Here is a 27,922-nt window from a genome sequence, read left to right as displayed (position 1 = left end):
GACGGAGTAGCCTTACAAGCTTCAAACCCATAAACCTTACGCCTCGCTCGCCATGCGATTTGTTATAGTGTGAGTCTCCCGTTGTAGTCGACCAAAAAAATGCCGCCAATCCATGCCATGCAAACCCAAAAATAAACAAATATTGAAAAAGAGAAAAGAAAAAAAAAGACTTTCCACCGAAAGAGAAAGAAAAAAACCTTTGCTTTTTTAGAGCCCTGGGGTATATCCAAAACCAAACCACGCAGCCAGCATTCAAAGTAACAAAAACAAACAGTATAAACAAGACGCTAGAAACAGACACCCAGTCCCGTCTTGTAACACACACACAGCGACTCGTACATCGTATCTATACCAGAGCGGCGCCACAGAGGAATGACTACTGATCCTCAGCACTAGCCTCACTGATATCCGCAAACTCGACCCTCGTCCTCAACGTGCTCCCCCTGAACGGCGGCTGGCCCAGCCTCGACCTGATGATCCCTGGAGTACTTCCCAAGCTACCGTTCGCGCCGTACTCACTCCTCAATCCCCGCTCCAAGGGGCTGGGGAGGATAGCAGACGGGGTAGTCGTGGGTCGATAACCCAACGGCCGCAAAGTGCTAGTCCTTCTCGTGGGAGTGCTCATGAACCCAGGATCATTGGTCTCAGCATCAGGCAAGAAGCTAGTCTCGTCAAATTCGAGCATTGGGCCAAGACTTCTGGAGCGAGTGGAGAAGCGAGCAGAGAGTGGTGGGTTGCGGCCGAGTTGGGAGACAGTTGGAACACGAGGTGTTTCTGGGTAGGTAGGGCGGGAGAAGCGAGAACGGTCGGGGAGGGTGCTGGTGTTGACGGTGACCAGCTGGCTTGCTGTGAAGCCGCCTGGGCCGAGGGTATCATCTCCGGACCCGTGGGTCCGAGTCCTGTTGCTGCGGCGGGACATGATGCTGGCTCTCGGATCAAGCTGTGTCATTTCCGGATTGGCCTCCTGCTGCCACTCGTCCAAGATCTGGCTGCACCAACGCTTGTCGTTTCTTTCCTTGACCGTGAGAGCCATGCGGTTCCTGCTTGTCTGCTGCAGAGCCTCAAACTCCCAAGCCTGCCAGTACTGACCAAGAGTCTTGTCCTCGTCATAGTTGATGGCATACTCAGCGTTTGCCTGGGCTTCGTGCAGCTCCTCTATCCAGTTGTTGCAATGGACCTCCAATTCGGCGTCCACGGCCACATCTTGCATATCTCCGGCTGTCCTTGCAACTTCGAGCCAGTGATTGAGTTGCCCGTTGATATCCTCACTCTCATAGTGAATATTGGTATCATGAGCATATCTGCCAGTGTCCACATGATCACCAGCAAAGTGAAACCACCACTCCAAGCAGGAACTCGCAAGTTTGACTTTGTAATCGCGCCGAAACTGCCGCAGCGAGCTCATCAACCTCTCCCTTCGCTTCTTCTCCGTAATGACCGGCCACTTGTCCAGTGTTCCAATAACACGGAAACGCTTGACCATGCTGTCCGCCTGTCTCGCAGCACGACGGTCCCTCTCCAGAATCGCCCAGTGGTAATCCAGCCACATATCCACAATCGGCCTGCAAGTGCGAAAGATATTCACCACATCTGCATTCCGTCGATGCTTCCAGGCCACCCCCACATCCAGCGCCATCAACCACTCATCCACCACATCACCCCACACATAATAGTTATCCATGCTGATGGCCTTTCGTTCGTCAACCGCTCGTTCGTTCTGCGACCTAACAGCAGCAGCCTGCACCTGCTTGAGCGTCCCCTCCATCGCCAACTCGTCCGTGTAACGTCTCCAGAACCCGAGCCGTTCCTCGTTCGCCCAATGCGACAGCACGTCGAGTATCGTGTACTGGTCATCGCGCTCGGTAAACATCTTGAGCTTCGTCACGTTCTCCCACCGGTTGAGAGGTTCTCTGAGCAGAATCGCGTCAGCATCTTCGGCATCCTGAAGAGCCCCTTGAAAGGCCGAATACCACGTATCCAAAACGTGATACCTTGTGTCTTCCTCGTCGGCATCTTGATACCATCTCAGAAGTTTATTGAGCCTTGCCTGCTCCTGCCAGTATGCCATGGTCCTGCGGCATTCCTGTCTCAGTCCCTCGACGGTGGCTTCCATTGCCGTGTCCTGGAGGTAGAGGGTTTCTTCGTGCCAGATGCCGGTTGCCTCGTCGAGCACAAGTCTCTCGTCCACGTCAATGGCTAGCTCGTGCTGATCCATAGCATCATTCGCCCTGTCGAGCCAGGTGTTCAGGCTGAACTTGAAGATCCGAACCGACCAGAGTGTGTCCGCAAGATGCATCTTTTGAGTTTCCTGCATGATGCCCAGACATTCCTTGATGAGGGCATGCTGGTCCGTCTTGATCGCCACCCTATGGCGAACCTCGGAAAGCAGGGTAGTCTGGCTCCATTTCTGCAGCGCATGCATCAGGATAAAGTTGGTAACCTTGGCCTCGTCCTCGATGAGCTGCTGGCGCCAGGCTTCAAAAGCCTTCTTGCGCACCAGATGTCTTCGGGCTACCGCGGTCCGGTCGCGTTCATCCAGCGCAAAGCCGTGCCAGAACGTGATCGTGGTACGAACAGTGTAGATCTCGTATACCCTTGTCGCGCGTTTTTCCATGCGCTCGGTGTACTCCCGGTGCTCGACAAACGCCTGGATATTGGCCTGTTCCTCCAGGAGGGCCCAGTATTCTTTCTTCCAAACCTCAATGACCTCATTCTTGAGGTCGCGGTCCTCGACATCCTCGGCAACGGCCAAGAGTTCACGGTTCGTATCCTGGACGATTTGGAAGTAGTATTCCCACGTCTTGAAGGCATCCTTGACGAGTGCCTCGTCCTCGGCCATCTTGAGCTGCGCCAATTTCGCCTCCAGGGCCTGGATATCCACGGCGGAACGATCTCCATGGGACAATGCGGAAGATTCCTGCTGTCGGGGCCGGTCGTCGTCCTGGGTCGGAGCGGTCGAGTCGCTCACACGTCGTGCTCCGTTGATGATGTCGTCGGAGCGAGGCGAGTCGTACACCGGCTCAGTATCCGCGATGGTGGAAGGGGATGCGGGCCGTCCTTTGTTGACACCGTTTCCGGCAGTGGTCGTATGTGGCCGGGTACTTCCCAAATCACGCGGGAGATTCACAACCTCCTTGATCGGGACATGCGCGCGAAAATGCGCTGGAATGTGCGGCCCGCCTTGTTTGGGTCGCTGATTCTCTACCGCATTTTCAGTCGCGTCCTCCAGCTCGTCATTGCTCGCTTGTTCGTTTTCCCGGCGCCAATTCGTAATGCGCCGCAGGGCTTCCCTGTTCCTCGTGGCTTCCCTCGTGGCCGAGCTCCAGTTCTTGATATTTTCCTTTGTCGTTGCTTTGAGTACCGGCCGTGGGTTGGCGTGGACCACTCTTCCGTCCCTTCCCAAGCGGCTGAACGGGCGCGTTGATTCGTCGTCCGAATGATCGCGCCCTGGTTCGTCCAAGAACGATACCGAGTGAGATCTCGGTCGCGATCGTGCGCGAATAGGTAGTTCAGAAGTCCCTTCATCCGACACAACGGTTCTATCGCTTCGACGGGAGACAGAACTATGCCTGCGCCGCCTCTGCTGTGGCAACTGTTGCCGGCGGGGGGTGGTGCCAAGCTCGAGTTCGACCGTGGTTTCTTCCTCGGTGAGTGGAAAAGATCGAAGTGAGTCAGGTCTGGTGGGTGGACTGCTCGGAACAAACTCAAGTTTGATACCCATTCCTTCTAAGACGGTTCTAAACTTGTGGCTGAGCGTCTCCCCCGATCGCTGCCCCCCAATCTTAAAGATGAGGCGCGAGATGTGGGAGGGAGGGTCATCTGGATCGTAGCCATGGTTGGGGAGGATCTCCTCTGCCGCGCGGAAGAGGGCTTCTGTAGGTAGTTTGTCTCGTTCTGGTAGGGTAGGGAAGATGGACTCTCCCAATGCGACGATCTCGTGGATAAGCTCAATGTCTGGAGCGCGAGGTCAAGGTTAGCTTCAGTGGGCGCGGCGCAAAAGCTTCAAGAGAAACCAACCTTCATCTGAATACGGCTCGTGGAGCTGACTGCTATTGCTGTTGACAAACGTGTTGGAAGAAGAAGGAAGCGGAGGCCCAGCCCTGCCGTCTCGGAGGGGCAGAGAGGAGTGAGGCGGCATGGGAGAGGGCGCCACCTCCAAGGCATGATAGACTTTGACGTGGGCTGATACAATTCGAAAATGTGTTGTCTTGTTCGTAAATTACAAGCAAAAGCGTACAGCAATAGTTGGTGCTAAACAAGGCGTGTGTCTTGGCCGACAAAAAAAAACAATGAATCGCAGCAAATGCACAAGCCGGGCTCGGCCTTGATTTGGAGTCGCGAAAGCACCGGCGGCACAGCAACGGCAGTGACAAAAAAGGCGCCCAATAGATGCGTGGAGAAGGAAAAAAAGGAGGTGCAATGGATGGTCGGCCGGCAGGGGACGGGGGGGAAGGGGGGGCGCGTGTCGAAGTCGCGGATGGTGAAGCCTCAAAAGTCGCGTAAAGCGACGGGCGTGACATAAGGTAGGTAATCCATATGGCTGGGCCTCGATGGCCAGCAATGATTGGACAGGAAGGGTTGGGAGCTTTGTTTGGCGCGCTAGGGCAGAATCCAGTAAACGGCGGGCCAGTGCGCGCCTTCGAGATGCCAAGACCTTCGACAAGAAGCAAGTCAAACGTCATGCAAGACGGGATAGGGGAACCCGAACCCTCGTGAACCACTCATTCTCTCAAGTCCTCGAGTCGACAGTTCAAGCAGTTTCAGACAGGCCCTCGACACCCATCTCGACTTAATAGCTGTTCCGGCTCAAGCTTTAAATTGGGCAGCAAACGCAAGCATGACCCAAAAGACTCGTCCCATCCAACGGTTCGCTCAAGCTGTGTCAAAATGCACTGCTGAGGTGGGGCAACCACGGAGCAAACATCTTGAAACTCGGGACACAAACTAACAATGGAAGCAGGCTACCGTATATGGTCAATGTGTGGTTGCCGACTACAATTCCGTACACAAGAACCAATGTGCCAAAGAATTTATGGCGTTGAAGAATTGTTACCTGGTGTGTGCCCCTTGTTAACCCCTTTTTAGTTACCCAGCTGTTGCTCCAACAATACAAGCCAACGTTCTGACAATAACCACCATCTAGGCTGCCGCAAAACAGGGTAAATAGAAAATAAAATAAAACCAAAATTTCGCAGCATTGATACACTATTCGTCCAACGTTGTTTCATTTTGCTACACGCCTAAGCTACTGGATATCATGAAACCTTTTCTTTTAGAGCTTGAGGAGACGCAGCAAGAAAGTAGCCTTTTGTACTTCTTGCTCTTCCTCAGCAATGATGCCCTCCTCCTTCTTCTCGGGGATCTGGCCCTCAATGTGGGTGACCTCATGCTTGTCAATCGGCCTCCGCAGAGCCTTGGTAATAGTCTCATTGTGGGACTCAAACACCTTCTCCAAGCCAGTGTTCTCAGGATCGCTGAGCACTCTGTACTCCATCTTGATGTCATCGGTGACCTGAAGACCGGCCTTCTTGCGCAGCCTCTGGACTCTGTTGATGATCTCACGAGCAAGACCCTCCTCGGCAAGGCCGGGGTAGATCTCGACATCGAGGATGGTAAGGACATCGTTGTCGGTGTTGGTCTCCAAGTTCTTGGAAGACTCATCCTCCTTCAACCCACGCTTGACAACCAGGTCGCCAGCCTCGAGGGTGATGCCGTCCACCACCAACTTGCCAGTCTGAGTGTAGGCATACGCCTCCTCGCTGGTGACACTTGGCAGCGCCTTCTTGACCTTGCCCATGTCTTTCTTGAGCTTCTTGCCAAGTACGGGCCAGTCAGCCGTGACGCTGTACTGCACACCATACTGTGCCTCATCCGAGGTCAGCACAATGTCGCGGATGTTGAGCTCCTCAGTGATGTAATCCTGGAGCGACCGCACGTCTTCCAGATACTGTGGGTCGTGATGGATGACAATGAGCGTCTTGAGGGGCTGCTTGAGACCGATAGTACGTCTCTCGCGGGAGTATCTGCCCAGCTCGATAACTTTCTGCATGCGCTGCACTCTGCGCTCAACGTCAGGGTTGAAAAGCTCTTGCCTGACTTCGGGGAAGGGAAGGAAATGAACACTGCGGGGGTCCTGGCCCTGGAGCTTCTCAGGGATGGAAGGAAGGAGCTTCAGGTAGATGGTATCAGTGAGGAAGGGAGTGAAGGGTGCCAAGCCACGGCACAGCGTTAAAAGAACCTCAAAGAGGGTGTTGAGAGCGTGGAGGGTGTCTTCAAGACCGTTCTCACCCTTCAACCGCTTCCGGTTGAAACGGATGTACCAGTTGGTGGTGTTGTCAATCAACTCAAGAAGCTTGGGCACGACAGTGTACAGACGGTAGGCTATAAAACAGGTTAACACGGGGTTCAGATTCCAGGTGACACAATTTTACCTACCAGCCATCTCCTCGTTGACAAACTTGAGCAGACTCTGGCAACTTGCCAAAATCCACTTGTCCATAACATTGATGTTGGACGACTCCATGCTGGGGTCGAACTTGTAGTCAATATTCTCAACCTTCTTGAGGAGCGCAACTTGGCCCTCGAAGAACTTGTAACTGTTCCAGAAGGGAAGAAGAACCTTGGCAACGACCTCCTTGACACCAGACTCCTTGAAGCGAAGAGGCTCGGCTCTCACTACAGGCGAGTTGATGAGGTACAGACGGAGGGCATCAGAACCATACTTGGACATGACGACGGTGGGATCTGGGTAGTTCTTCAGGCGCTTGGACATCTTCTTGCCATCCTCAGCGAGCACAATGCCGTTGACGACACAGTTCTTGAAAGGGGAGATGCCAAAGAGGTGGGTGCCAAGAACGAGAAGAGTGTAGAACCAGCCTCTGGTCTGATCAAGGCCCTCGGCAATGAAGTCACCAGGAAAGCTCTTCTCAAACTCCTCCTTGTTCTCAAAGGGATAGTGCTTGCTGGCATAAGGCATGCTGCCAGACTCAAACCAACAGTCAAAGACCTCCTCAACGCGCTTGAGGGTGCCCTTGCCCTGCTTGCTGGGAATGGTGATGTGGTCAATCTTGTGACGGTGGAGATCTGCGATCTCACCCTCATAGCCACTCAGCTCCTTCAGCTCCTCAATGCTGCCAATGCAGACACGCTCCTCTCCGTCATCGCTGATCCACAGGGGGATGGGAGTACCCCAATATCTGTTGCGGGACACGTTCCAGTCCCGAGCATTTGCGATCCAGCTCGCGAAACGCTTCTCTTTGACAAACGAGGGAACCCAGTGCGAGCCCTCGATGTTCTCGAGCATCTGAGGAATGATCTTGGGGATGCGGATGAACCAAGAAGGCACAGCCTTGTAGATCAGAGGGGTATCGGAACGATAACACATGGGGTACGAATGCTTGTACTGAGACTCAACAATGAGCCTGCCAGTGCCCTTCAAGTACTTGATAATCTCCTTGTCGGCCTTCTTCACGTGGAGGCCGGCAAAATCGGAAACCTTGCTGGTGAAAACACCCGAGTCATCAACCGGGTCGGGAGGAGGGCGCTTCTCGGTCACAATGCCAGCCTCAACGGCTACGTTGTAATCGTCCTCACCGAAAGCCGGGGCCTGGTGAACGATACCGGTACCACTTTCAGCCGTAACGTAAGTGGCGTTGAGGAGCTTGAAGGCGACATCCTTGTATTCCTCATAGAAGTAGTCGAATGGGGGCAGGTACTTCCAGCCGAGCATGTCCTTGCCCTTGTACTTGGCGAGGACCTTGAACTTGGCCTTCTTGGGGTCCTTGTAGAGCGTCGAGAGCAGCTTCTCGAGGATGATGAAGTTCTTGCCCGTCTTTTCGTCGGCAATCTTGACGTATTCGAAGTCTGGATGCGCCGCCAGACCAGTGTGAGATGGCAGGGTCCAGGGGGTGGTTGTCCAGGCGAGGAAGTTGGTCTCGGGCTCGTCAACGAGGGGGAAGGCGACGACAACGGCGGGATCGGTGACATCCTGGTAGTTCTGGTTTGCCTCAAAGTTGCTCAGAGCAGTGGTGAGTGCGGTCGAGTAGGGCATCACACGGTAGCCCTGATATACCTCTCCCTTATCGAACAGCTGCTTGAACACCCACCACTCGGACTCCATAAAAGTAGGATCCATGGTCTTGTAGTCGTTGTCAAAGTCGATCCAGCGACCTAACCTCTCAATGGTGTGCCTCCACTCTTCGGAATATCTCATGACAATTCCTCTGCACTCCTCGTTGTACTTCTCCAGACCCATCTCCATCACAGCGGCCTTGCCGGAAATACCGAGCTTCTTGTCGATCTCATGTTCGATGGGAAGACCGTGGGTATCCCAACCAAAGCGGCGCTCGACATGGAAACCCTTCATGGACCAATACCTTGGGATAATGTCCTTGATGGTGGAGGCCAGGAGATGGCCATAGTGAGGCAGACCCGTCGCGAATGGGGGGCCATCGTAGAAGGTGTAGTTGGGGTTGCCAGCAGAGAGCTCGACCTATGCTATGTATAAGCACACGCACCACCACAGCAGCAGCAGCGAGGTGTAGAGGTTGGCGCCCTGGTCGCGCCAGGCGGTGTGCGCACCTGTCTCTCAAAGGCCTTGATCTCGCGCCATCTTTGGATAGTGGCCTCCTCCTCCTTCGGGAAATCGATGGACATCTTGAAACCAATGCGCTCGCAGAAATCGCCCTAGTAGCGAGGGAGGTGTTAAAGGTCAGTCCTGTGATCCTGCTGGCAATACGAAAAACAGAGAAGGAAGAGAGAAAAGGCTATAGGCATAAGTGAAAAGCGGGCCTGACTCACTTGGGATACAGGCGGTGCAGACGTACCGGTAACTGCTTGGAGGGCAATAAATTTCGAAGTTAAAGTGTGACTCGAAATTCAAAGACGACTGCGCTGGCCTTCTGCCCCAGAACAACTTTTGGAGGGGTTGACTGCGGGGTCTGGCAGCAGCCTTGCAGCGCCCCGCAAAAATCAACCCAATCGACTGTTAGAGCACAACTCTGCGACACGCCAAGATCGCAGCGCATCTCAGCCTCACATCCACCATCCAGTAAGTAGCCCCCTAACACCAACCAGGGTTATGATAGGCTTGTGATCCATCCATCTTAGCGCCCGTGCTGACCCTGTCACTGCTCTCCCCTCCCTGTCGGTGCCCGTGGCAGCGGCAGGAACAACAACATCCTGGGCCTGTGACGGATTGAGTTGCCATCACAACAATTGCCCCTTTTCCAGCTGACCTTTTGTGTTTGAGGCCAGATTGGGCTTTGCCAGACTTCATTCTGAAGAGCAAAAATGCACTCTGCGTGAGCGGGCATTTGTACAACTCTTCTGTGGCTAAACCGGGGATCCGATACCGCTTGTCGATAAGATCAATCACCTGGGCCCCCAAGGTGCCCGCCAAGGCTTGCTTCCCGTCTCCGAGACTGTACATACATACATCATTCTCAACTTGTCTCCGACTCCTAGGACGACCCTGTACCCGATTCTGACTGTCGAACTTGCGCTTCGCTGCGCCGGCGGATTCCAGCAACATGTCTTTTCTTTTTGGGCGGACGCGCACAAGGACCAATGCGACCGACCTGCCCAAGCAGGCGAGGGAGTATATCTCCAAGTTGGAGGGACCGCAAGGAGGGCCAAAGGTAAACATTGATGATTCTACAATGCGCCCAGCAAGATCTAACCGGCCCAACACAGGCAGATGAGCTAGCAAAGGTTCTATCGCAAATCAAAATGGCTCTCCAAGGCACTCCCGGTATGTTTTGCTCTTAACGCTTCCCCGCACACATAAACTAACATCTAATGTCCCCAGAAGCCGAACCCTCCCCCGAACAAATCTACCAATTGATCACCGGTATGATCGAAGAAGATGTCCTCTACCTCCTCGCCGCCAACCTCCACCGTCTCCCCTTCGAATCTCGAAAAGACACCCAAGTCATCTTCTCCTACATCTTCCGGTTCCGCACCCCCGCCGGCGTTCAGAAACCCGAACCCTTGGCCCTGGCCTGGGTGGTAGAAAAGAGACCGCAAGTACTGGTCGAGCTATGCAAGTCGTACGATCACAAGGAGAGCGCTACGCCGGCTGGGACAATACTGCGCGAGGTTCTCAAGAATGAGGCCGCCGCTGCGGTGATACTGTACGACGACGGCGACGAGATGGGGTCCAGCTCGAGGGGCTTGGGCGCTATCAACCCCGAAAGGCCACAAACTGGCAACGGGGTTTTCTGGAAGTTTTTTGAGTGGATAGATAAGAGCTCTTTTGAGGTGGCGGCGGATGCTTTTACCACGTTTAGAGTGTGTCCCCTTTTACCCCTTTATTTTCTGTCTCCCTTTACTAATTCCCCCTACCAAAAAGGAACTCCTCACGAAACACAAAGAACTCGTCCCAAAATACCTCGCCGTCAACTTTGACCTCTTCTTCTCTCGGTACAACTCGGTCCTGGTTCAATCCAACAGCTACGTCACCAAGCGGCAGTCGATCAAACTGCTCGGCGAGATATTGCTCGACCGATCAAACTACAACGTCATGACCGCCTACGTCGACAGGGGGGAGCACCTGAAGATCTGCATGAACTTGCTCAGAGACGACCGGAAAATGGTGCAGTATGAGGGGTTCCACGTTTTCAAAGTCTTTGTGGCGAACCCGCACAAGAGCGTGCCGGTGCAGAAGATATTGCTGATGAACAGGGAGAAGTTGCTGCACTTTTTGAGTCATTTTCTAGAGGACAGGACGGACGATGAGCAGTTTATTGACGAGAGGGAGTTTTTGATCAAGCAGATTAGGAACATGCCGAGTCAGCCTGTTCAGCCGCAACATCGGTAGGGCCGAGGTGGTGGTGGTGAGGAGGGGCGGCAGCACTATCAGCAGCAGTATCGGGAGTATCAGGAGCAGCGGGGGAGGTGTCTGCAGCAGCAGTGTGAGCAGCAGGAGAGGCGCCAGCAGCAGCAGCAGCAGCAGAGGCGGGTTTAAAGGTGCCTAGGTTGGTTGGGATTGTTTGGGATGGATGGATTGACATTGGTGGAAATCAAATTGGGTTGTTGTTGTTTGGTTGGTATTGTTTGTGTATTGATGGATCGATGGGCCCCGGTTAGGGTGGGCTGGTTGTTCGGTTGGGTTGGGTTTTTAGGTGTTGGGTTTTTGCATCATGTGAGAAAATGGGAGGAGTTTTTTTTAGAGAGTGTGTGAAAGAGAAATAAACGGTAATGTAATTACCTCGAGAGTAAGGGAGAAAAAGAGATAAAGTACTACTGGGACAGACAGATACAACAATCATTGTGGTCTTACTGTGGGGGGGAGGTTTGGAGAAAAGGGCAGCTTGTGTAGTTTGCATTGTCAGATGAGAGGAGACGATGGGGCCTGGTACCTGGTAGAGATACTGTAGATAGTTTTCAACTATAATGTTCCCAATATGACCACTGAAAGGACGTGGGTGCCACACTCTCCATATTATCAGAGACCTACCAGCCATGTCACTGCTCAGTAGAAGAAAACGAAAGTTTTATGAACAACAATGCTCTTCTCAGCAATATAAGTACACTAAAAATTGGAAGTCAATACTTCAGACTAGTCTCGCTCTTCTCCGAACCCCCAGTGTCATCCTCAGTTATGACCCTGCATCTCAAACACATGTCCTTGTCCCAAATCTAATACTAGAAAGCAAAGATTCGCCTTGAAGACCATTTCCCAAACGCAAGGTCGATGTCCGCTAGTAATTTGCCTCAGTACCGCCTCTTCAACAAAACTCCCGGTCCGAAGCAAATAGGTCCCTCTTCTCGATGAGAAACCGGAGAACCAGTCGAACCAAACCCAACGCCGAACAAGATGCCATGATACCTCACCCATCTTCATTGCCGAATTATGCCCCCCCCCAAGGCAAAAAGCTAAAAAAACATCGCGATATCCTCGTAGACCACCCCTCCAGCCCTGCCACTCACTCCGAGTGCGGCTCAGTAAAATCCCCCACAACCAATCCTGAGAAGGCCACTCGGGCCCCTTATCCTTCCTCGTCTCCCCACTAAGCTCACACGGCTCACCACCAGGGACACAAATCATCGCATCCTCAAACGCCATCACCCCAGCCTTCGTCGTATAAAAACTGAACGGCTCCCACCTGGGCCTTGTGTTCCACCACATTGGAGAAAATATTCTTGATCCGACAGGCAAGATAAAGAGTGCGAACCTCAGCAGAGAAACTCGACTGCGATGAAACCTTGCGATGCTTGGAAGCGGCATCCACAGAGGACGCCTTGCGCTTGTGAGTGAGTGCAGCCTCGTCGTCGTCGTCGTCATCGTCACCAGTACTGGCAACCTCCTTGCCCCTGGAAAGAGAAATCTCATTCTCGTCATCTTCGCCATCCTCCAGGTGCATGATATCAGAGAGAACAAGACCCTCCCGCTCAATCCGCTCCTGCTTAAGGACGTACTGCCGGATCTTCTTCTCCGTCAAGGCAAATCTCATCACACCGCTCCACCGGTTCAGTTCAAGAGAGCCAACGAGCATGTCTTCCCCGCCGTCGGTGGCAAGCTTGATGGTCAGACTGCCTGGGTGAATCTTAACCCCCACGACAACGTAGTTGACACTGTACTCGCCTATCAGAGAAGAGAGGAGTGGATTACTGGTGGTTGTCGTAAAGGGGAACTAGGCACAAGCCCTTTGGGTGATGAAGCCGGGGACCTCTCGTTAGCTGACGAAGCCGGGGACCGCGTGTTGGGTGATGAAGCCGAGCGCCTGGCAGCAGTCTTTCTGGCAACGGTAAAGTGCGCAAGCCGCTTTTTGGGGTTTTTCTCGACGGTCCCGTTGACTTGGCTGATACCTCTTTTCCTGAAAACGGTATGCATTGAAGGTAGCTGGGGCGGAGCGCGGGATGGAGAGGGCGATGAAGAGTGGTACGGAGAAGGGGAGGGTTCGTGATCCTCGTCTTGGTCCGAATCATTCTCATCTTGCTCAATGAATTTAGCCAAAGGAATTTCGGCATCCTCTTTAGTATTCTTTTGGCTGTCGATGGCATCATCACCGGCTTCACTTCCCTTAGCCTGAGTGTTCGTGGCCACCTCAACAGCCCCCAGAAACCCAGAACTATTCTTCTTGGGGCGCCCACGGCCCCTTTTCTTGACACCTTCAGTAGCAATAGCCGTAAGGGTAGAGCTAGTGTCAGTCTCAGAGTGTTTGAAAGGTTGCAAACGGCTGACTGTGCCCTGGGCACTCTTGACGGGGGTGTCGGATTTTCTGGGACGCCCTCGGCCACGCTTGATAGACATATGCTCAACTTCGTCAAACAACTGCTCGTTCGAGTCAACCTCTTCTGTCTCCACGGTCTGGGTCTTCTTGGGACGGCCGCGACCGCGACTAGTGGTGCTATATGGCTTTCCATCAGGGAATCCAGTGGAGAGACCAAGAAGCTCGGCGCGCAATTCATCTTTGGCCGTAGTTATCGTGGCTGCCGTGACTGGGACCTTCTGGGATTTGCCACTCGCAACTTCCTCAGGAGAAGCCTCTGTCACTGGCTTCTTGGGGCGACCACGTGGCCGGGGAGCTGTTGCGGGTTGCTTGAACGGTGTGGTTTCCTCGGGCTCATCATCGTTGTCAAGCTGAGCCTCTTGCTGCAATTTGGCAGCTTCTCGGGCTTGCTTGGACCAATGGTGTACCTTCTTCTTCGGGCGGCCACGGGAACGAGGCGTGGGAACAGATTCCTGGGGTTCGGCAAGTTCTTGTTCAGACTCAGGAGCTTCTTCCTCAAGATCAACAGGGTCGGCTTTCTCTTTGGGCCTGCCACGGCCGCGAGGTGTTACACTGGGTGTAAAGTTAGCTGCAGTGTGGTTTTCACCCACAGCTATGACCTTTTTGGGACGGCCACGAGGTCGCGGAGTAGGTTGTCCCACGTCCTCATTGCTGGCGGTCGCGGTACTAGAGCGACTAGGGGTGCGTGCCTATGAAAGGTATGAACTATTGTGTTACTCCTCAGGAGTGTGAGGATACTTACCATTGTGGATACCCAGCTTAGAGTCGCAATTGTCGATATTGGTCCTGAAATCCTTGGTTGTCGGCCTTCTGCAGAGAATTGTAGACTGGCGAGTGTTACGTTGTGGGAGTGAGTGAGTGAGTGAGTGAGTGAGTGTGGGAGTGTGGGAGTGTGGGAGTGTGGAAGTCGTGTGAGAGTGTTGGGGGGTGGTGAAGGGAGAGAGAGTGGGGGTGAGTGAAAAGAAATCGAGTACAAAGACTGGGTCTTGTATGGATGCGTGAGAGCAGAGCATTTGATCCAAGTAGGTCGACATTGCCGTCGCGAGTTTATTCACTTGGCCGAGGCAAGAGCTCCAAACCCATAAGGCAAGTACAATGGGCTCCCAACGCAGGTAGGTGAATCCACAAACGACCTTAAGCATGCTCCCATTTTTTGACAACCAAATTCGCTGAACTGAGTATCTGAATTCAACAGATCTAAGTTTATTGTGAAAAAGTGACCAGTAAACCACCGGCCGTCAACATTCCTCCTCACGACGAGCCGGGCCTGCGCCCTAAGCTCCAACATCGCAAACTCGACATCACCAACATACCATCCATGCACTATGCCTGATAAATATCAGTGTGGCACTCTGTCAATCACCGGTAAGAGTCACCGGCAAGAGTCATGGCCGCCCAGTCCCATACGATAAGGTTGAAAATGAGCAATAGATCATGCTAAAGGTTACAGGGCTGGCGTCCGGCGGTCTCGTTGTGGAAAGTATGTTATATCCTACCAGGCATCTTCGATGTTTCACGTGCTGTAAGCATCACCCTCAAGTAAAGACACCCTCCCTGTGTCAGTCACAGAACAAAGCCATACTCATCATAGGAGACACCTTTCTCACCTGTTGAATGCACGTTCGATTTGCGTGGGAGGATAAGGTGTGTTCGGGATATGACGGTGGAGAAGATGGATTTCTAGAGGTATTTCCGCAGGGAAGGGGAAGTGTTTCAACAAGTGGAAGTGGAAAGAAGGTGGGAGAGACGGAGTATTAGCGTCTGTTACGGCTGTTGAGAACTGTTTTCATGATGCAGATGAACACGTTCTGGACAAAAGATCTGGTGGCGCAAGTCAGCAAATATAACTCTCAACTTACATCTTTTAAATAGAATATGGGCCTTTCAGCTGTCCCTTCCAACGAATCTATTATTTTTTGACACCTATTTGATCATCTTTAACATATCCTGACTATTTTTTGAGCATGGCTCAGGATAATGTACGCTTATAGACCATCTTGAGATGTGTTGTTGAGAGCGGGTCTTCTGTTGGTGGAGATTCTCCGCAGTTTTAGCCTATCGCATTCTTAACAAGATAAAGTTCAAATCGCCGAAAAAAAGCATGGCTCTGTTAGAGCAAGATAAAGCAAGTCATCTATGGAACTCTAGCGAAATGCCCCTCACCTAACCCATCCCATGAATGACATCTGAAAGGCATTCACTTCATCCAAGATCTCACAAACCAATCCCATATTCGATTATTTGTATAACCAACCAAAATACCAATCGCATAATGAGCGAGACTGCCGAAATGAAAGTAGACCCAACCAGAGCCAGCGCCCTCATCTCGCAATTACAGGGCGTCAAAGATAAAATCGCCGCCGTTGCCAAGGGGCGTCCTGTGAGTCTTTGTCTTTTCACCTTCAAATCTCACATTACAAATATCTAACACCAACCCCCAGGTACGACTCGTAGCAGTCTCCAAACTCAAACCCGCAAACGACATCCTCGCCCTCCATGAAGCCCCTGAGACAAAACACCTCCACTTTGGGGAGAACTACTCGCAAGAACTGACCCAAAAAGCCGAGCTCCTCCCCAGGACGATTCAATGGCACTTCATCGGCGGTCTTCAATCAAAACACACCAAAAACCTCGCCAAAATTCCCAACCTTTTTTGCATCTCCAGCATCGACACCCTCAAAAAGGCTGAGCTCCTTGACAAGTACCGCGGTGATCAAATTGCTGCAGCGACCAACCCGGATATTTTCGGCAAGATCAAAGTTCATGTGCAGGTCAACACTTCGGGGGAAGAGTCCAAGTCGGGATGTGCACCAGGGCAGGAGACAGTGAAGCTGTGCAAGAAGATCGAGAATGAGTGCCCTAATTTGGAGTTGTTGGGGTTGATGACTATTGGGGCAATTGCACGGAGTAGGGAGACGACACCGGAGAATGAGAATGAGGATTTTCAGGTGTTGAGGGAGCAGAGGGATTTGGTGAGGAAGGAGCTTGGGTTGGGGGAAGAGAGACTGCTGGAGTTGAGTATGGGGATGAGTGAGGACTTTGAGGGGGCGATTGCGATGGGGAGTGATGAGGTGAGGGTGGGGAGTACGATTTTTGGGGCGAGGGGGCCGAAGAGTGAGGCTGTTGTTGTTGTTGCTTAGGGGGAAGGTGTATGAGATGGGATGATATAGCGAGTACATACTTACACCAACATGGGATGAGTGTTGCGGCCATTATTGGATGGTGAAGTTCACACGTTAGGACTCAGGGGTACAGCTTGGATGGGATGATTCTTCTGTATTGAGGCAACGGAAGACCGGCAGCGTCGAAAAGAGCAGGAGGCCGGCCATGTTGCAAAAAGGGGAAGCTTTCCCGAGCTCAGTGAGCATATTCATCAGAGGAACATGATAACGTGGGAAGCTGCGTGGCTGCATGGCGTTCAGGGGTTGCACCCAGCAAGACATCCCTCTCGTCCTCGAAGAGGCCTGCGCATGACAGATGGTGATGATAGTGTAGATACCAAGCACCCAAGCAGGTATGCTTTGACCCTCGCCACCAGAAGACCTACCTGCCTAGTAGCGGTGCCTGCATCTCGTGGTATCATAATCCGACTGATGCCGCGGCGCGAAGTGATGTTGGAGATGACTTCTACCGGGTAAAATAATTTGATGAACCCCGAGCGCATGGCTTGGCATCCTGGTACCAGACTTTAAAGTCGCACTCGTAGCATTTTAGACGAAGATGTAGCCCCGTTGGGCTCAACAGTCTCTTCTCAGTCCTTTTTTCGACTGAAGCCCACATGCTGTGGTTGTAGTCCACGCTTCTTAGGTTGTAGTTCCCGATATCATCGACGAGCGGCTGTTACGACGTAAAGGATGCTATTTTTGTCTTGAGTTTTATGCGAACCTATGATACCATCATGCTTCTCATCGTTTTTGGAAGATGTATAAAGCAGACGGATTGTGGTTTTGGATTGATTAATTCTTGGTCTCAGCAGCAGCATCATCTTCTCAGTCTTGCAATCACCTACCCTCTACCAGTCATCATGAAGTTCACCACCGGTCTTGCTCTTCTGAGCGCTCTTGCCACCTCCACGGCTCAGATCCTCGTCCCTCCAGGACCCGTCAAGGGCCCCAATACTTTTGTCTTCAAGCAGATTGGCGGCATCCCCAACAATGAGTGCTTGACCTTCACCAACAGCGTATGCTCTTCCCATGAACCTACTTTGAAAACCAGCACACTGACAAGTCTATGCAACAGGGCGAGATCGTCCAAGCCGCCTGTGCCTGGACACACGCCGACAGACAAGTCACCCCCGGCAAGATCTTGGGGACCGACGTCCTCATTGTCCAGCGGGGCTTTGCTGCCCCCTTTCGTGGTGACCTTGTCGGCAAGACAGCCTGCGTTGCCTTCAACGAGACCACCTTCCGCGCCGAGGACTGCTCGAGGAACGACCTGCTGTTTGTCAGATTCGATGTTGGCAACGGCCGGATTCAGGCCAATGGCGCGCCCGTTTGCTTGAGCGGGTATGATAGCAAGGCTTTCGTCAAAATTGATATCGGCCTCCAGAGGTGCTCGCAGTTCACCGTCACTGCTGTTGCGCCTACCAGGCCATAAAAGGGGCACACGCACTGGGAGGAGGAGGAGGAGAGTCTTCATGATGTTGTAATTAGCGTAATCTTGGGGTTGGGAGAGGACTTGAGATAGATTCATTTTGAGATGGAGCCTTGATACAACGGCCAGGGGTAGAGCTTGTATGACATCAACAGAATAATTATCGCGTGAAATATTTATAAGAACCAAGTTGGCAGAGACCCAATGTTGCCTTGTGGAGGGGTTGCTCGAGTTATCGAGTCGCACACACACCGTATTTTCGACCCCACTCTCATGCTTGGGATGCAACGGGAACACACGCATATTATATGTATGCTGAAGTGTAGCTGCAGTAGTTTGTTGAACTGATGCCAGGTACTCGAGATCCCCCCATTCGACCTCTGCACTAAAAGATGGAGACCGTCTCCCGGAAATTCATTCAAGACAGTGCTGCTGCACCATGACGGCACATCACCGACGATGGGAAACAAAACAACAGGGTTCAAGCTTTGGTCACAGGCTCTGGCGGTTATCGATAACGGCTAGGAGGCAGCTGGTCAGTGCTTCCTGCAGCTGGTAGCAAGGATAGCCCCCGGTCGCGGCTAACACGTTGCCGGGGGAACCCACTCAAATCAACAACAGGAAAGGGCTATTGGTCGCAATTGGTGGGCACGGCGCCAGCTCAGGCGCCCATGTCGCTCCATGCCCGCTCCATGTTGACGGCCCCTCCTCTTGGACTGCACAATTGACAGGCCTTAACAAGACCTTGTTATACCCACTCGGAAGAGGAGCACCATTTCCAGCCTTCTGCTTGCTTCACACCTTTACCTTTTTCACGATACCCATTTTTGTTGTCGTGCTTTGGCCGGCGTCTGGTACCCCCTCGTCGACGAAGTTTTATGCAAAGCGACTTCTGTTTGCCATTTGCCATTCGTTGCTCGACTGTTTGCTTGTATCGAGTCACGTCGCATTCCACTCCAACCTACCCTCACCAGAGCATTCCAGTAGCGCTCGCCCTTAACCTACCCACGATACCCACGATACCCTCGATACCCACATATAATCAACACAATCAACGCAATGGCGCCCGTCGAGAGGGACACTCCGCGCGACCTAAGACACCAACATTCCGCCTCTCTTTCGGATCACGGCCGAGCCTTGGTTCCCATGTATGTTACTTACTCACCACACTCACACATCATCCATCTTCTTTTGCCTCACATCCCACTTCTGGCAATCCACAATGACCATGCTATGATATCCTCTCCCACAATGCCATGTCGCATCTTTGGCAATCGCTAATGAAGAACAGGTGGGACAGCTCTGACCCCGAGAGGGCTCCTCCCCCACTTCCTCTCAACCCCCAGTCCCCCATCGTGTCGAGGACAGGAACTAGTAGTGCCATCCAGTCCGCCCATGCTGCCCTGGCTGAGAAGGCCCGGGAGAATGCCGCACTGGTGCCCCACGTACCCAAGCATCAGCGCCTCGAAGTCTCACCAGAACGCCCATTGCCCATCCCAGGCATGGCTCCCGCACCCCTAGGCGCCAACACCCACCGCCGAATGAACTCTCTCCAGCCCACCTCGGTCAAGGATATGAGCATGATGATCGAGGCCGGCAGTTCCCCGGCGAGAGAACTTCCCGTACCAAGGTCCCCCGAGAAGAACACCCGGCCCGTTACCCCTTCGAGAAACGCAAGGAACTCCTGGATAGAACCCAAGGACGAGAAGGACTACTTCGGCCACAGCGGCGATGACAGGTCAACATTGAAACCGGGTCCTAGTTTGACACCCATCATCCGCCCGACTGCCCGCCGGGCTACTCACCAGAGTATTCTGGGAGAAAACACACCCCCTCCGTCAGCTACCATGCTCGCGCTGCAGAATATGAGCACCCAGTCTAACACTCACCTTCCTAGCACCAACACCAATCTCTACAGCTCCCCGATGGGTCCCAAACCCCCCCCTCCCAGCATGGAGCCCGAGAAACCGCAACCGCCTCCGCCCCAACCGCAGGCGCACTCACAACCCTTAGGAGATATCACCAACAATTCGCATGCCATGGTCCAGGTAGCCAAGGTACCGGAGTCCCTGGATCTTCTTTCTAACCAGATTCTTACCCTCACCGATATTGCGACAACGCTCCAAAAGGAAATGTCTCTTCTCAGTCGACGTTCCCGTGACAATGCCACCGATCTTCTCAGCCTCAAGGAAGCGACCAATGCCCGCGACGAGGATATCCGCAAGAGTCTCCGAGACCTCATTACCGAGAGCAAAGCCAGAGCGGCCAACCGCGACCTCTATGGTGGTCCCCTGTTACTGGAAGGTCGTCATCACACCACCTCTCCCACTCAACTCAGTAAATCCGTCCGGCCATTTTCTCTTCCGCGTATTCCGTCCCCTAACAGCTTTGCAGCTTCCTTTGATCGCGAATCCATGTTGAGCACCCCATCCCTGGTCGGTTCGGAAACTGGAACAAACTCGACGACTGTCACCCTGGTAGAGAAGATCATACGGGATATGGCTACCAAGGAGGGACAGGAGAATCTGGGCCACAAACTCTCGGACCTTGCCGGTAAACTCTCTGGAATGGCCACTGCTGACAAAATCGAGGAACTTGCCAGGTTTATCAAGGAGAATCAACAACAGGCTGTCATTGCTGCCGCTGCGGGCGGTGCTGGTGGCGGCGGCGGCGGGAACAAGAATCGCAGCTGGGATGTTGGGGAAGATGACGACGATGATAGCCCTAGTAACTCGAGCCGACTTTTGCAGGGCGGTGGAGACGTGAATGAGGAGGTTTACAAGGCTATCAAAACGGTCAAAGATAGCTTGGCCAACGCTGGCGGGCTTACTGCCGAGGTCAAGGCGTTGGTTGTCAAGCTCCGGGGCGAGGTGCTACATATGGGACGCGACCTCGGGCAGAAGTTTGAAGAATTGCTCGCTGAGGGCGTGCCTAGCAACGGTGGGGGAGACGGCAACAAGGCGGACATGCAGCGCATTATCGAGCAAGGCCTGGCCCAAATGTCGGAGCAGATGAATAAGATCCTCAGGGATTACCGGTATACCGGCGGTAGTGGAGGTGATGTTTCGACAGAGGCCCATGCGCTGACCGGTCCGCGCGAGGCTCATCAGTTTGACTCGCAGGAGCTCTACAACGCTATGCGCGCCGCCCTCAAGGATACCCACCCAAGGACTCCCGACTTGAGGAGAGAGGACGTCATGCAGGCTGTTAAGGATGCTTGGGAGAAGTACAAGCCCGAGATCGAGATTCAGCAAATTGGGCTGGAGAGGGAGGAGGTTCTCGAGTGTCTGGCGCAGGGCTTGGCTGACTTCAAGCGACCGATGGGCGCGACAAGGGACGAGGTCTTCTCTGCTGTGGCGGAGGGATTGAGAAACTATCAGCCACCCAAGGTCGAGATGTTGCGGAAGCAGGACATTCTCGAGGTAGTTACGGAGTGCCTTGGAGAATGGGAGGTTCCACAGCCACCCAAGACTGGTGACGAGGTCACGCGGGAGGATGTGCTTGATGCCGTTAGAGAAGGACTTCTTGCTATGCCGCCACCGCCTGAACCAAAGGGGGCTAGCAGGGACGATGTTATCGATGCTGTCGCCGATGCCTTGGACGCCTTTGATTTCAGCAAAACAGTTTCTGAGGCGCTTATCACACAGCCGGTCACAAAGGGAGATGTAGCTGAGGCCGTGAGCCAGGCTTTGAAGGGACTGGATTTGTCTGATGACATGTTGGATGCTGTACAGGAAGGTCTGAGGGGACAGGAGGAAAAGGTACGACAGGCGGTTGAGCAAGGACTCAAGGGCTTTGATATTGAGGCTTTGGCGGCCATGATTCCCCGACCGGACTTGTCGCGCGTTGATGTTGCGGACGCAGTCAAGGAAGGACTTGAATTCCTCGACCTGAGCAGAGACGATGTTGCCGATGCCGTCAAGGATGGCTTGGAAAAGATGGACTTGACCAACACGCTCTCCAAGTCTGTGGCAGAGGCCGTCAAGAAAGTGCTGGAGGACCACAACTTTGGCAGCTCTTCTCATTCGGCCAACAATGAGAGGGCGCTGGTGCCCAGAAGCGCTAGTATGGGCTCTCATATTCCTATGCCATCGCCCCCATCTTTTTCTGGTTCCGAGATCCCGATGAATGCCTCTCCTGGCTCATCAGTTTCGAAATCCGACATTGAAGAGGCCGTCAAGTCCGCCCTCGACTCGCTCGACTTTTCGCTTGATGTGTCAGATGCTGTCAAGACTACACTCGATGGCTTTGACTTTGCGGCCGCCGCTGGTTCCAGCTCAGGTGCAACCAAGTCTGACTTGTCCAAGGCTGATGTTGTCGACGCTGTCAAGGAAGGTATTCGGGCTTTGGATCTTTCCACTGAGATCGCGGCCGATGTGATTGATATCGTCAAAAAGGAGCTTGAGCAAGGAGATTCAGCCAAGAGCCAAGACCCCGAGGCTATGGTCGCGGCTGTTAAGCGTGGCCTTCAAGAGGTTGATCTGACGACTGAGATTGCTGCCGACTTGATCGAGTCTGTTCGTAAGGAGTTTCAGACTCTGTCATCTGGGTCCGCAGTTATTTCTGCCAATGCCACTAGCCCAGCTGCTAGTAATGAAGAGGTTCTCGCCAAGTTGCAGGAGATTAGGGACGCCGTGGTTGCCGAGTTCAAGGCTGCTACTGAAGAGTCCAAGAAGAGCACCGTTGACAGTGACGGTCTTGAGAAGCTCAGGTCCGAGATTGAATCTTATGTTGACCGCGTCAAGGGCGAATCATCATCTTCCGAGGACAAGGAAGAGTTCATGCAGGACTTGCTCAAAACTCTTGATGGCTTCCGTGACGAGGTTGGCGAGCTGGTGCTCAAGTCGACTGACAGTTCCAAGACCATGCTCAAGGAGGAGCTCGAGTCTCTCCGGGAGGTTGTCAACTCCAGTATGGTGCCTGTCACCCCACAGGCCGGCATGTACACCCAGGAAGTTCTCATGGCTATTCAGGAGGGGCTTTCAAGCCTGAGGGCTGAGGTTTCTTCACGGCCGATTGCCGGGCTGACTGAGATTCTCGACGCGCTTCAGGAAGGCCTGGGCGATATCCGAGTCAGCATTAACAACCTCCGCGACAAGCCTGCCGACCTCACCGCCAATGACGAAATTCTGGAAGCTCTGAAAGCTGGCCTCGATAGCGTTAGAGCCGATATCGATGACATGAGGAAGAGCACCAGCAACGAGCTAGCTTTGGTGAAGAAGGCCCAGGACAACGACGAGGAGGAGATCAAGGCCAGAGCTATCATCCCTGTTGAGAAAACCGTCCAGAAGGATGATATCAAAAATCTTGAGACCTTGCTTACCCAGCTGGGCAAAAAGGTTGAGGTAATGCAGGCTACCTCTGTTCCTGATCCCGATGCCATGTCCAAGGAAGACGCCCGCCGCATGGAGGATACGATCCGCCAGGTACAGGAGTCAGTTGCCAAGTTGCCGAGTCAAGTCCCACTTGCTTCGATGGAGGATGCACTCAAGAAGATCCAGGCGACGGTGATTGAGATGTCAACCCGCGATCCGCCCGCCCGCAAGCCAAGGGAACCAAGAGTACCGAGCGAGAATGATGAGCCCGCCCTTAGGGAGGATGTTGAGGCCATCGAGACCATTCTTCGCAATACCAAGGCTCGTCTGGACGATCTCATTGACGGCGAGCAGGGCGTGCGCAAGGATCATATTGATGCTTTGGAGGCACTCATTCTGGAGACCAGAGAATCCCTTGCCGGCCTGGTCAGTCATGTTGACACCCTATCCAAGAAGGATAACATCGACGCGTTGGAGACGCTCATCCTCGAGACTAGAGAGAGCGTGGGTGGCGTGGCTAGCCAGTTGGAGATGGTTTCTCAGAAGGAAGATATTCTCAAGGTCGAGTCACTGGTCAACCAGGTCGTTGCTGCTTTTGACGAGATGAAAGAGCGCCATGAGAAGGCTCTGGACGACCCCGAGCGAATCACCAAGACCGACGTCGAGGCTGTCGAGGCGGTTTGTCTTGATACCAAGGTGCTCATTGAGAACATCATGAAGGTTGATTTGGCTTCGCTGCCGACAAAGGAGAACATGGACAACCTCGAGCTTCAGCTTGGGGAGCTGAAGGAGTGCATGGATTTCCATGCTCTGGATGCCCAGAAAGCAACGGAGGATAGGCAGGCGGAGATTGTCGGTGTCGGTGAGCGGGTTGGGGAGGTCAAGGCTATTTTGGAGGACTTCCATGGCGTGTTGAGGGGCAAGCTGGAGGAGGGGGCAAAGGGGGTGGACTCGATTCATCTTTTGCTTGATGGCTTCAGCACTACTATCAAGGAGGCTATTACCAAGAACGACACTGTTGGCGACGACTTGAAGGTTATACTTGATGCTCTCAAGACTGATGTCGAGGAGTCCAAGGCTAGTTTTTCGACTGCCAACTTGGAGACCAACGAGAAGGTTCAAGCCGCCAGCGACGCTGTCATTGCCAAATTGGATGAGCGGATTGCTGATCTGATGGGCAAGTGTGGCGAGTTCCAGCTTCTTCATGAGGAACGGGCTGCCAAGGGTGAGGAGCGAGATGCCAACATGGAGGCGGCAGTTGTTGGCAACAAGGCTATTGCTGAGGAGCTCAAACAGCTGGTTGATACTCTTGGGTCTGCTGTCACCGACTCGATGGAGAGGATGGAGGAGGCTTCCAAGACTGTGTTTGAGCGGGTTGAGGCGCTTGTTACCAAGTCTGATGAAGGCCAGCTTGAGGCCAAGACTGAACATTCCCTCACTCGTGAGACAGTTCAAGAGGCCATCACCAAGGTCGGCAGTGTCAATGATCAGGTTGCCGAGTACCAGCCCAAGATTCTTCAGACCCTTGAAGACTTCGTCTCGACGGTTGGTCAGCATTATGAGCAGCTCCACACCAAGGCCCAGGCTATCCAGGAGCGCGTTGAGATTCCTGTCGAAAAGTACAATGACACTGCTGTCAATGAGAAGCTTGATGTTCTTGTCGGCCATACTGAGGTTGCCGACAAGGCGTTCGGGCGGCTGGACACTCTTGACGAGGTTCACTCTCAGGTCAAGGCCACTGCTGCTGAGCTCGCCATCTTCATTGCTGCTCAGACTCAACGCATCGCCGATGAGCATGAGGACAAGGAGAAGACACTTCAGGAGACCATCGTTGCCTTGGAGCGCAGGCTTGAGGAGAAGCAGCAGGTTGAGGCTCAGATTTCCGATCTTCGCGAGGAACAGGAGCGCCTCAAGCAGTATATCTCTGTCACTCTTCCTCAAGAGCAGGAGCAGATTACCATTGCCTTCATGTCCAACCTTCAGAGCGAAGAGGCCCGACTCAAGGAGACGATTACGTCCCTCAAGGAGGAGCAAGAGCTCCTGAAGGAGACTTTCTTGTCTAATCTGAAGGAGGAGCAAACCCGGATCACGGAAGCCAACGTCGCCCTTAACGCTGAACAAGACCAGCTCAAGGAGTCTTTTATCGCCAACCTCAAGGAAGAGCAAGCACGCATCATGGAGACCAATGTTGCCTTGAAGGAGGAGCAGGATAAGCTCAAGGAGACTTTCTTGGCCAACCTTCGTGAAGAGGAGGGCAGGCTTAAGGAGTTGAACGATGCCCTCCGGGAAGAGCAGCAGAACATCCGTGACACCTATCTCGCCAATCTCAGAGAGGAAGAGTCGCTTCTCAAGGAGATCAATGCCGGCCTTCGCGCTGACCAGGAGGCTCTCCGTGAGAGCTTCATCAAGAGCTTCCAGGAGGAAGAGCTCAGACTTCGCGAGGTCAATGAGCAGCTCCGCGCCGATAACGACAAGCTCCAGGTCACCCTTAAGGAGGAGAATGATTTGCTCAAGGCTGCTCTGAAGGAAGAGTATGAGCAGGCCAAGGCCCAACTCAAGGAGGAGCATGAACAACTCAAGGCCCAGCTGAAGGCTGAGCAAGAGGCTCTCAAGGCCACCTTTAAGGCTGAGCAAGAAGAGCTTCGTGCTTCCATGAAGGAGGACAATGACCGTCTCAAGATTGAGTTGCTCTCCAACCTCATGGAAGAAGAGACCAGAGTCAAGGAAGCCAATGCTGCCCTCCGCGTTGAGCACGACAATCTCAAGACTGCCTTCTTGGCCGAGCTCAAGGAGGAAGAGGAGCGTATCAAGACCAGCCTGGCTGATTTGCGCCTTGACCAAGAGGATCTCAACTCGCGCAAGAACAACCTCTGCTCTGAGCTGTCTACTCTCGAGGCTGCCTGCAAGTTCCGCCGTGAGGAGGTTGAAGATCTTACCACCCAGTCCGAGCACATGGAGCGCAAGGTGCTGGAGGGTGTCATGGATCTTTCCAAGGTGTTGCTTATGAAGAAGACTGCCAGCGGCCTGCCCGAGAAGAAGGGTCCCGGTGGCGGCAACAGGGAGTTTTCGTCTACGTTGAGCAGAAAGAGGGTTGTTAGTGGACAGCAACCGCTTGATACTGCCGGTCCGAACAAGGCTAGGGGGACCTCGGCTGCGATCAGTATCGCGCTTGCTCAGTCTGGTCTCAGTCCTGAGGCTAAGAGGAACTTTAGCTTGACGCAGATCAGCAATAACATCCCTGCCGGCGGCATCAAGAGAAGCCAGAGCGTTAGGAACCCTGCTGGCGGTGCTGCGAACAGGGGCCTTAGGAAGGAGAGCTGGACTCCGATGGCGGCTACGCCTAAGAGCAGGGCTGCGAGTGGGAACAAGGCTGGGAAGGGGTATGGGGATTTGATGGGGGATCGAGAGGTGGAGGGGGAGGATAAGGAGAATGTCCCGGTTGTCAAGGAGGATGAGGAGGAGCAGGTTGAGATTCCTCAAGAGACTGAGGAGATCAGGGTTGATGAGATTCGGGTTGATGAATCGGAGGATGAGGCTGAGTCGGTGGCTGGTGATGAGGCTACTCCTGTTGAGGGGGCTGCTGCTCCTGCTGTTGAGGAGGAGGAGAGCAGTGAGTCTGAGGATGATAACGACGAGGAAGAGGTTGAGCAAAAGGATGGGACTGCTCTTGCCGCTGCCAAGGCCGCTGCTTCTTCCCGTGCTTCTTCGCCCGAGCTGGAGGAGGCGTCTTCTTCGTCGGAGTCTGAATCCGAGGATGAGGAGGAGGTCATCGACCAGCCCAAGACTAAAGCCGCCACAACTGAAACCAAGACTGCTGACGACGCGGCCTCGGAGTTTACTGACGATGATATTGAGCATGTCGAAGCTGAGTCGGAGTCGGAGTCGGAGTCTGAGAATGAAAAGGAAGCTGAAGAGCCGACGTTGACTGGAGACACGTTGAGAAAGGTCAGCAGTGGCACGACGGTTGTTACTCCTGGTGGTGGTGATGACGAGTTCAGTAGTAGTGAGGAGTCGGATTTTGATGATGGGGCTAGTGACTGGACTAATCCGCCCGCTGCTTTGGGGACAGAGACGAATATTACTGCGCTGGAGAGCGAGGTTGGGACGCCGGTTGAGGAAAAGAGGAAGGGGGCTTGAGGGGTATGGAAGAAAGAGGGCGGGGGGAGGGGGGTTGTTTGAATGATATCAATTTTGTGAACGTTGGTTTAGCAGGCGGGCAAGGTGTGGGATTCATTTTTTCTTCTTTTCGTTGAGGGCTGTTTTTTATATTTTTTATTGGGAAACAAATCTGGGAGTTAGTGGAGGGGGGGCGGGGCTTGTTATGTATATTTTGCTTTGTGTTTCTTTTGTTTGTATTAATGATGGAAGAGTAGTAGCAATGAGAGATCGGAATGATGGGTTGTACATCATGTTTATGTTGTTTTTGGGGTGGCCTGTTGAGTAAATCTTGAGAAGGGGAAATTGAATCAGTATACGAATAAGGGTGAAGACTGTATGTGCGATGCGATAGTAGGCCCCCTTCGGGCATGGCACATATTGATTTATCGTTCAATATCGTGATCTTATCCTTTGCAGAATGAACAAGATCCAATATAATCAATCACCTTTTGCGCACTTTTTTCTTTCCCTCTGTGTTCATGATGCCTAAGGTCAACAACATATATGTTTGTCTGTCTGTATATGTTTGCGGTAAACTACTTGGTTTCTTACTCGACGGAGGCGATGGGGAAAAACAAGGGGCAAAAGGGGTTTGTTTGACCTAACGGTGTCACGTAGAGG

At 53.2% G+C, this 27,922-nt stretch overlaps 7 protein-coding genes across 7 annotated transcripts; 4 read left to right on the top strand and 3 right to left on the bottom strand.

Moving 5' to 3' along the window:
• Positions 1-376: 376 nt before the first annotated feature.
• PODANS_6_4320 (uncharacterized protein) lies at positions 377-3,955 on the bottom strand (the record flags this gene model as incomplete). Its single annotated transcript, XM_001909893.1, has 1 exon — positions 377-3,955. A coding segment is annotated over one exon (3,579 nt), but the record flags the coding sequence as incomplete, so codon positions are not given.
• A 1,317-nt stretch (positions 3,956-5,272) lies between these two features.
• PODANS_6_4310 (uncharacterized protein) lies at positions 5,273-8,655 on the bottom strand (the record flags this gene model as incomplete). Its single annotated transcript, XM_001909892.1, has 3 exons — positions 5,273-6,381; positions 6,436-8,491; positions 8,581-8,655. 3 exons carry the CDS (start codon positions 8,653-8,655, stop codon positions 5,273-5,275), a joined length of 3,240 nt encoding a protein of 1,079 aa, XP_001909927.1.
• Positions 8,656-9,530: 875 nt separating this feature from the next.
• On the top strand, positions 9,531-10,819 carry PODANS_6_4300 (uncharacterized protein; the record flags this gene model as incomplete). The annotated part of the gene is made up of 4 exons (XM_001909891.1): positions 9,531-9,638; positions 9,694-9,751; positions 9,809-10,290; positions 10,352-10,819. The coding sequence occupies 4 exons, from the start codon at positions 9,531-9,533 to the stop codon at positions 10,817-10,819; spliced, it is 1,116 nt and encodes a 371-aa protein (XP_001909926.1).
• A 1,770-nt stretch (positions 10,820-12,589) lies between these two features.
• Positions 12,590-13,924, bottom strand: PODANS_6_4290 (uncharacterized protein; the record flags this gene model as incomplete). The annotated part of the gene is made up of 1 exon (XM_001909890.1): positions 12,590-13,924. A coding segment is annotated over one exon (1,335 nt), but the record flags the coding sequence as incomplete, so codon positions are not given.
• Positions 13,925-15,507: 1,583 nt separating this feature from the next.
• PODANS_6_4280 (uncharacterized protein) lies at positions 15,508-16,375 on the top strand (the record flags this gene model as incomplete). Its single annotated transcript, XM_001909889.1, has 2 exons — positions 15,508-15,615; positions 15,677-16,375. 2 exons carry the CDS (start codon positions 15,508-15,510, stop codon positions 16,373-16,375), a joined length of 807 nt encoding a protein of 268 aa, XP_001909924.1.
• Positions 16,376-17,112: 737 nt separating this feature from the next.
• On the top strand, positions 17,113-17,831 carry PODANS_6_4270 (uncharacterized protein; the record flags this gene model as incomplete). Its single annotated transcript, XM_001909888.1, has 2 exons — positions 17,113-17,415; positions 17,475-17,831. 2 exons carry the CDS (start codon positions 17,113-17,115, stop codon positions 17,829-17,831), a joined length of 660 nt encoding a protein of 219 aa, XP_001909923.1.
• Positions 17,832-19,084: 1,253 nt separating this feature from the next.
• Positions 19,085-27,280, top strand: PODANS_6_4260 (uncharacterized protein; the record flags this gene model as incomplete). The annotated part of the gene is made up of 1 exon (XM_001909887.1): positions 19,085-27,280. The coding sequence occupies one exon, from the start codon at positions 19,085-19,087 to the stop codon at positions 27,278-27,280; it is 8,196 nt and encodes a 2,731-aa protein (XP_001909922.1).
• Between the last annotated feature and the right edge of the window lie 642 nt (positions 27,281-27,922).

The sequence above is a fragment of the Podospora anserina genome, chromosome 6 (assembly GCF_000226545.1).
Source record: "Podospora anserina S mat+ genomic DNA chromosome 6, supercontig 2".
Lineage (NCBI taxonomy): Eukaryota > Fungi > Ascomycota > Sordariomycetes > Sordariales > Podosporaceae > Podospora > Podospora anserina.
This window is presented reverse-complemented; position numbering and strand designations above follow the sequence as displayed.